The 9,357-nt window shown below is 43.1% G+C and overlaps 1 protein-coding gene across 1 annotated transcript; it reads left to right on the top strand.

Annotated features, from left to right (window-relative positions):
• Positions 1–205: 205 nt before the first annotated feature.
• Positions 206–3,559, top strand: LOC123093828 (nicotianamine aminotransferase A). Its single transcript, XM_044515881.1, has 7 exons — positions 206–725; positions 863–1,205; positions 1,295–1,513; positions 1,604–1,663; positions 2,166–2,321; positions 2,626–2,719; positions 3,206–3,559. The coding sequence occupies exons 1-7, from the start codon at positions 244–246 to the stop codon at positions 3,337–3,339; spliced, it is 1,488 nt and encodes a 495-aa protein (XP_044371816.1). The 5' UTR covers positions 206–243; the 3' UTR covers positions 3,340–3,559.
• The last annotated feature ends 5,798 nt before the right edge of the window (positions 3,560–9,357 follow it).

The raw sequence follows: 9,357 nt of genomic DNA, 5'->3' as shown, positions 1-9,357 counted from the left end.
AAGACGGAGCGCCCAAAAATATGCCGGGATAATGGTAACAGGTCGCAACGGCCACGTCCGTCAGCTGGCAGCGTGCCTGCATGCGTGCTTCTTGCTGCCGGCCCCGAATGAAGCCCCAGTTCATGTGCGCAGGCGATCGGACGGACCAACGGTTATATAGGACAGTCAAGCACCGCTGTTTTATCCATCGCTTGGTTGACTAGCTAGTTCCCTACCACTACCAGTACTCCTCCTCGTTTCCTCATGGCAACGGTACACCAGAGCAACGGCCACGGTGAGGCCGCCGCCGCGAACGGCAAGAGCAACGGGCACGCCGCCGCGAACGGCAAGAGCAACGGCCACGGTGAGGCCGCCGCCGCGAACGGCAATAGCAACGGGCACGCCGCCGCGAACGGCAAGAGCAACGGCCACGGTGAGGCCGCCGCCGCGAACGGCAAGAGCAACGGGCACGCCGCGGCGGTGGCGGATTGGAATTTCGCGGGGGGCAAGGATGGCATCCTGGCGAGGACGGGTGCCAAGAACAGCATCCGGGCGATACGGTACAAGATCAGCGCGAGCGTGGAGGAGAGCGGGCCGAGGCCCGTGCTGCCGCTGGCCCACGGGGACCCGTCCGTGTTCCCGGCCTTCCGCACGGCCGTCGAGGCCGAGGACGCCGTCGCCGCCGCGCTCCGCACCGGGCAGTTCAGCTGCTACGCCGCCGGCGTCGGCCTGCCCGCCGCACGAAGGTAACATTTACACACACGGTTTCATTTTCAGTTTCTCCGCTTGCGTGTATACGTTGCATGCGCATGTACCGCTTTCACGCTCTTCTCTCTGTGCGTTCAATTTTTTTAACCTTCTAGTACCTTACAAAAACAAACAGCGCTGTAGCAGAGCACTTGTCACAGGGCGTGCCCTACAAGCTATCGGCCGACGACATCTTCCTCACCGCCGGTGGAACCCAAGCAATCGAGGTCATAATCCCGGTGCTAGCCCAAACTGTCGGCGCCAACATACTGCTCCCCAGGCCAGGCTATCCGAATTACGAGGCGCGAGCGGCGTTCAACAAGCTGGAGGTTCGACATTTCGACCTTATCCCCGAGAAGGGGTGGGAGATCGACATCGACTCGCTGGAATCCATTGCTGACAAGAACACAACGGCGATGCTCATTATAAACCCAAACAATCCGTGCGGCAGTGTTTACTCCTACGAGCATTTGGCCAAGGTTTACATCCTTTGCCTTGTTGATCGACCGTTCTGTTTGAACATATATGGATTGCATTTGCTAATCGTTTGCTGATGTTGTTTCATTAGGTCGCGGAGGTGGCAAGAAAGCTCGGAATATTGGTGATTGCTGATGAGGTGTACGGCAAACTGGTTCTGGGCAGTGCCCCATTTATCCCCATGGGTGTCTTCGGGCACATTGCCCCTGTCTTGTCCATAGGGTCTCTGTCCAAGTCGTGGATAGTGCCTGGATGGCGACTTGGATGGGTGGCGGTGTACGACCCCACAAAGATTTTAGAGGAAACTAAGGTAATGAACTCCCTGTCATTCTTTCATATGATATATATACTGTGAGGATTAGCATTTTGCTAAGTTTGTACTGACATTTTCTCTGGGTAGGTCTCTACATCGATTACGAATTACCTTAACGTCTCAACGGACCCAGCAACCTTCGTTCAGGTTAGCCTTTGGTACCTAGAGAAGTGCATGGATGAACCCACTTCCTTCTTGCCCTATTTTGCTTCTGTCCCTGTGTTGCATGTCAAATGACAGGCTTGAAGTTAGTATATATAGCTTTCAATCTTTCATTAAGTTTCAAAGTCGAAGTCCAACATGATGGAAGAAAGATACGCACATTTGTAGTTATCACCTTTGTTTGCTTCGATTCCATAAAATAAATAAACATAAAGCCACAACTAACTATTGAACAGAACTATATATTGTTCTTAGAAAATAATTATGAGCATGACATACTCTTTTCGGTCAAGTATGCAATATATTAAAACTTCTTTTAGAAAATGTATATGGTGTATTGTGAGTATACCATTTTGTTAAGAATTTATTTACCTACAAGGCTACAACACCTTCTCTTGCATCTTCATACTTTGATATCCTTGACACTATTGTTCTCTTTTGATTGACACAACTTAATTATGGATATTTGCACTATCAAATTGTTTAGGCAGCTCTTCCTCAAATTCTCGAGAACACAAAAGAAGATTTCTTTAAGAGGATTATTGGTCTACTAAAGGAATCATCAGAGATATGTTATAGAGAAATAAAGGAAAACAAATACATTACATGTCCTCACAAGCCAGAAGGATCGATGTTTGTAATGGTAAGCTAAGCATAGACTTGTTTTTCTTCAGGACTAATTTTGGACCGCAATGCATCCAAAATAATCAAGTCAAAATATAATTATGTTTAGATATGGATATTTTTCAAGATGCATGTATTTGAATAATAACGACGAGACATGAAATTATTTTACGACTAGTCATCTTGATATCCTTTGTCCATTTTTTTGTTATTATTACCGTAGATTGATAACGATCAAATCATATCACAAAAAAGATTCCTACTATTTTTTTAGAAAGATTGGATACCTTTCTATAACCATGTATTAATTTCCATGTAAACAGGTGAAACTAAACTTACATCTTTTGGAGGAGATCCATGACGACATTGATTTTTGCTGCAAGCTCGCAAAGCAAGAATCAGTAATTTTATGTCCAGGTAGGAATGCATATGGTCATTTAAAGAACAACTATATGGAACGATCATTTTTTCTTTGTTATACTGAACAGTAGTATATGTTTTGTGAGAACATAAGATTATGTTTCATTGATATATGCTTCTTAAATGTGGAACATGTTCTATTATGTTGTGTGATTGGATATGAAGTTATTATCAGTTTAGATGACCACACATATAAATGATATGATTGTCAGAAAATGTATAACCGCATTAGAATATTCTTTGTTTTTACGCAAAAACTAACATGACATGCATGTGTCCTTGTTTTCATGACCCAGTGTATTTTTTTCCTGTTTACATGTTTGTGATGCTCACAAAAAATATTAAGCACATGTTCCGAATGGTTATTAATAATTTTGAGATGTTTTTGCAGTCCAAGTTATATAGTTCCACAATTCTCAAAGACAAAACTTATATATGATATTAACTCTAAAAAAACATATATACATTTTCTCTCAAATGCAGGGAGTGTTCTGGGAATGGAAAATTGGGTCCGTATTACTTTTGCTTGCGTTCCATCTTCTCTTGAAGATGGTCTCGAAAGGATCAAATCATTTTGTCAAAGGAACAAGAAGAAGAATTCGATAAATGGTTGTTAGTTGTACACACCCTCATTTCTAGTTATCTTGATCCATATATTTCAATAAAACATCTTGCAATGCTCTGTTGTAGCTATCCAAGTCATGTACCCTACTTCTTGATGTATTTTGCCTTGTTGCCTTGCATCAGTTTTCTTAATAAAGATTGTTGTGTGCATCAGGATGATGCAGAGGGCAGGGGTTTCCACCTCCTTTAAAAAAATCTATATCTTTCAACAAATGAAACTTTGAGTTCCCTGTGGATAGAAGTGAACATACTCCTTGAATATGTCATGGTTGCCATGCTCTGGATGAAACATGATGAATAGAAGTGAAGTTATATCCATGTCAAAGATTTTTAAAGTTTAATTTCATTTTGACAACTCTGATATTACTCCAAGCACACATTCTCTGAAGTTATGTTGAAGCACCCCAAAAACTTCCCTTTTATACTGATGCTAGTTCGCTACGTGAAGGGACCTAGATGTTCCTAGAGGGGGAGGGGATGAATAGACGGTTTGTGAACAATTGTAGATTTGACTTTATCTTGATGTGGAATTAAACTAGTCGAATACTTTCTTTGATATAGGGTGCTTTTATTGACTCATGATGTAGCATCAAGGGATACAATCATAATGAGTACACACCCGACATCTGCATAACCAGGATGCACACAACCAACACACACCCACACACACGATCGCACCGACAAAGAGCAAAGTCATACGGGATAGAAGCTATGGCTGGGCGGAGGTAGAAATGAAAAACCCAAAGCAATGTAAATAGTGATTGATGACATACAATAGTCACCATCAGTGCCAAACATCTCTTGACAACACAAGGACTATGAGAAAGGTTCTCCAAAATTGATGTCTCCAAGAAAGGAACGACGTGCAAGTGCCACATGTTGGGGAACGTAGCACAAATTCAAAATTTTCTACGCATCACCAAGATTAATCTATGGAGATTCTAGCAACAAGAGAGGGAGAGGATGAGAATCTTCATACCTTTGAAGATCGCTAAGCGGTAGCGTTACAAGAATGCGGTTGATGGAGTCGTACTCGCGGCGATTCAAATCGCGGAAGATCCAATCTAGCGCCGAACGGACGGCGCCTCCGCGTTCAACACACGTACAGCCCGGGGACGTCTCCTCCTTCTTGATCCATCAAGGGGAGAGGAGAAGTTGAGGGAGAACTCCGACAGCACGACAGCATGGTGGTGGTGGAGCTCGTGGTAGTCCTGCAGGGCTTCGCCGAGCACTACGGAGGAGGAGGAAGAGTTGGAGGAGGGAGGGGCTGCGCCAAAAGCAAGGGTGCTGCAACCCTCCCACCCCCCCCCCTCTATTTATAGGGTGAAGGGGAGAGGGGACCGGCCCCTCTAGATCCTATCTAGAGGGGGGCGGCGGCCAGGAGGGGAGGCTTGCCCCCCAAGCAAGGTGGAGGCGCCCCCCTCCCCTAGGGTTTTCAACCCTAGGCGCCTTGGGCCCTTGGGGAGGGGCGCACCAGCCAACTAGGGGCTTGTTACCTCCCATATTCAGCCCATCAAGTCCCCTGGGGCAGGTGGCCCCACCCGGTGGACCTCCGGACACCTTTCGGTGGTCCCGGTACAATACCAATAACACCCGAAACTATTCCGGTGACGGAGACTGGACTTCCCATATATAAATCTTCACCTCCGGACCATTCCAGAACTCCTCGTGACGTTCGGGATCTCATCCGGGACTCCGAACAACATTCGGTAACCACATACTAATTCCCATAACAACTCTAGCGTCACCAAACCTTAAGTGTGTAGACCCTACGGGTTCGGGAATCATGCAAACATGACCGAGATAGCTCTCCGGCCAATAACCAACAGCGGGATCTGGATACCCATGTTGGCTCCCACATGTTCCATGATGATCTCATCGGATGAACCACAAATGTCGGGGATTCAATCAATCCCGTATACAATTCCCTTTGTCAATCGGTATGTTACTTTGCCCGAGATTCGATCGTCGGTATCCCGATACCTCGTTCAATCTCGTTACCGGCAAGTCACTTTACTCGTTCCGTAATGCATGATCCCGTGACCAACTACTTAGTCACATTGAGCTCATTATGATGATGCATTACCGAGTGGGCCCAGAGATACCTCTCCGTCATACGGAGTGACAAATCCCAGTCTCGATTCGTGCCAACCCAACAGACACCTTCGGAGATACCTGTAGTGTACCTTTATAGCCGCCCAGTTACGTTCTGACGTTTGGTACACCCAAAGCATTCCTACGGTATCCGGGAGTTGCACAATCTCATGGTCTAAGGAAATGATACTTGACATTAGAAAAGCTCTTAGCAAACGAACTACACGATCTTGTGCTATGCTTAGGATTGGGTCTTGTCCATCACATCATTCTCCTAATGATGTGATCCCGTTATCAATGACATCCAATGTCCATGGTCAGGAAACCATAACCATCTATTGATCAACGAGCTAGTCAACTAGAGGCTCACTAGGGACATGTTGTGGTCTATGTATTCACACATGTATTACGGTTTCCAGTCAATACAGTTATAGCATGAACAATAGACAATTATCATGAACAAGGAAATATAATAATAACCATTTTATTATTGCCTCTAGGGCATATTTCCAACAGTCTCCCACTTGCACTAGAGTCAATAATCTAGTTCACATCACTATGTGATTGTAATGAATTCAACACCCATGGGGTTTGATCATATCTCGCTTGTGAGAGAGGTTATTAGTCAACGGGTCTGAACCTTTCAGATCCGTGTGTGCTTTACAAATCTCTTTGTCATCTTGTAGATGCAGCTACCACGCTCTAATTGGAGCTATTCCAAATAACTGTTCTACTATACAAATCCGGTTTACTACTCAGGATCATCCAGATTAGTGTCAAAGTTTGCATCGACGTAACCCTTTATGACGAACTCTTTTTCCACCTCCATAATCGAGAAAATTCCTTAGTCAACTTGTTACTAAGGATAAGTTTGACCACTGTCATGTGATCCATTCCTGGATCACACTTGTACCCCTTGACTGACTCATGGCAAGGCACACTTCAGGTGCGGTACACAGCATAACATACTATAGAGCCTACGTCTAAGGCATAGGGGACAACCTTCGTCCTTTCTCTCTCTTCTGCCGTGGTCAGGTCTTGAGTCTTACTCAATACTCACACCTTATGACACAGCCAAGAACTCCTTCTTTGCTGATCTATTTTGAACTCCTTCAAAATCTTGTCACGATATGTGTTCATTTGAAAGTACTATTAAGGGTTTTGATCTATCCTTATAGATCTTGATGCTCAATGTTCAAATAGCTTAATCCAGGTTTTTCATTGAAAACCACTTTTCAAATAACCCTATATGCCTTCCAAAAATTCTACATCATTTCCGATCAACAATATGTCAACAAGATATACTCATCAGAAATTCTATAGTGCTCCCACTCACTTCTTTGGAAATACAAGTTTCTCATAAACTTTGTATAAACCCAAAATCTTTGATCATCTCATCAAAGACATTCCAACTCCGAGATGCTTACTCCAGTCCTTAGAAGGATTGTTGGAGCTTTGCATACTTGTTAGCATCTTTTAGGATTGTCAAAACCTTCTGGTTGTATCACATACAACCTTTCCTCAAGAAAATCATCGAGGAAACAATGTTTTGACATCCTATATGCAAGATTTCATAAATAATGCAGTAATTGCTAATATAATTCCAACAGACTCTTAGCATCGCTACGAATGAGAAAGTCTCATCGCAGTCAACTCCTTGAACTTGTCAGAAAGCATCTTAACGACAACTCGAGCTTTCTTAATGGTGATACTTACCATCATTGTCCGTACTCCTTTTAAAATCCATCTGTACCCAACAGCCTTACGACCATCAAGTAGTTCTTCCAAAGTCTATACTTTGTTTTCATACATGGATCCTCTCTCGGATTTTATGGCCTCGAGCCATTCGTCGGAATCCGTCCCCACCATCGCTTCTCCATAGCTCGTAGGTTCACTGTTACCTAGCAACATGACCTCCAAGACAGGATTACGTACCACTCCAAAGTAGTACGCATCCTTGTCGACCTACGATGTTTGGTAGTGACTTGATCCGAAGCTCCATGATCACTATCATCAACTTCTACTTCAATTGGTGTAGGTGCCACAGGAACAACTTCCTGTGCCCTACTACACATTGGTTGAAGTGATGGTTCAATAACCTTATCAAGTCTCCACCATCCTCCCACTCAATTCTTTCAAGAGAAACAATTCCTCTAGAAAGGACCTATTTCTAGAAACAATCACTTTTGCTTCCGGATCTGAAATAGGAGGTATACCCAACTGTTTTTGGGTGTCCTATGAAGATGCATTTATCCGCTTTGGGTTCGAGCTTATCTGGCTGAAACCTTTTCACATAAGCGTTGTAGCCCCAAACTTTTAAGAAACGACAGCTTAGGTTTCTCTAAACCATAGTTCATACGATGTTATCTCAACGGAATTACGTGGTGCCCTATTTAAAGTGAATGTGGTTGTCTCTAATGCTTAACCCATAAACGATAGTGGTAATTCGATAAGAGACATCATGGCATGCACCATATCCAATAGGGTGCAGCTATGACGTTTGGACACACCATCACACTATGGTGTTCCATGCGGCATTAGTTGTGAAACAATTTCCACAATGTCTTAATTGTGTACCAAACACGCAACTCAGATATTCATCTCTATGATCATATCATAGACATTTTATCCTTTGTCACGACGATCTTCAACTTCACTCTGAAATTACTTGAACCTTTCAATAATTCAGACTTTTGTTTGATCAAGTAAATACACTTGGCATATACTCAAATCATCTTGTGAAGTAAGAACATAACGATATCCACTGCGTGCCTCAGCACTCATTGGACTGCACACATCAAAATGTATTACTTCCAACAAGTCACTTTCTTGTTCCATCTTACTGAAAATGAGGCTTTTCAGTCATCTTGCCCATGTGGTATGATTTGCATGTCTCAAGTGATTCAAAATCAAGTGAGTCCAAACGATCCATCTGCATGGAGTTTCTTCATGCGTATATACCAATAGACATGGTTCACATGTCTCAATCTTTTCAAAAACGAGTGAGTCCAAAGATCCATCAACATGGAGCTTCTTTATGCGTTTTATACCAATATGACTCAAATGGCAGTGCCACAAGTATGTGGTACTATCATTACTATCTTATATCTTTTGGCATGAACATGTGTATCACTACGATCGAGATTCAATAAAAAATTTATTTTATGTGCAAGACCATTGAAGGTATTATTCAAATAAATAGAATAACCATTATTCTCTTAAATGAATAACCATATTGTGATAGACATAATCCAATCATGTCTATGCTCAATGCAAACAACAAATAACAATTATTTATGTTTAACACCAATCCCGATGGCAGAGGGAGCGTGCGATGTTTGATAACATCAAACTTGGAAATATTTCCAACACATATCGTCACCTCGCCTTTAGCTAGTTTCCGTTTATTTCGTAGCCTTTTATTTCGAGTTACTAACAGTTAGCAACCGAACCAGTATCTTAATACCCTAGTGCTACTAGGAGTACTAGTAAAGTACACATTAATATAATGTATATCCAATATAATTCTGTCAACCTTGGCAGCCTTCTCATCTACCAAGTATCTAGGGTAATTCTGCTTCAGTGACCGTTCCCCTCATTACAGAAGCACTTAGTCTCGGGTTTGGGTTCAACCTTGGGTTTCTTCACTAGAGCAGCAACTGATTTGTCTTTCCATGAAGTATCCCTTCTTTCCCTTGCCCTTCTTGAAACTAGTGGTTTTACTAACCATCAACAATTGATGCTCCTACTTGATTTCTACTTTCGCGGTGTCAAACATCGTGAATTGCTCAAGGATCATCATGTCTATCCCTGATATGTTATAGTTCATCATGAAGCTCTAGTAGCTTGGTGGCAGTGACTTTGGAGAACCATCACTATCTCATATGGAAGATAACTCCCACTCGATTCAAGCGATT

This window comes from Triticum aestivum, chromosome 1B, assembly GCF_018294505.1.
Source record: "Triticum aestivum cultivar Chinese Spring chromosome 1B, IWGSC CS RefSeq v2.1, whole genome shotgun sequence".
NCBI classification, from domain to species: Eukaryota; Viridiplantae; Streptophyta; class Magnoliopsida; order Poales; family Poaceae; genus Triticum; species Triticum aestivum.
The sequence above is the reverse complement of the archived record's forward strand: the minus strand, read 5'-3'. Positions and strand labels throughout refer to the sequence as shown.

Bases quoted from the DNA above. Each gene is read 5' to 3' on its own strand.
- LOC123093828 (XM_044515881.1), top strand. From the start codon at position 244: ATGGCAACGGTACACCAGAGCAACGGCCACGGTGAGGCCGCCGCCGCG. The intron at 726-862 runs GTAACATTTACA...AAAAACAAACAG, and splicing joins GGCCTGCCCGCCGCACGAAG to CGCTGTAGCAGAGCACTTGT. The intron at 1,514-1,603 runs GTAATGAACTCC...TTCTCTGGGTAG, and splicing joins AGATTTTAGAGGAAACTAAG to GTCTCTACATCGATTACGAA.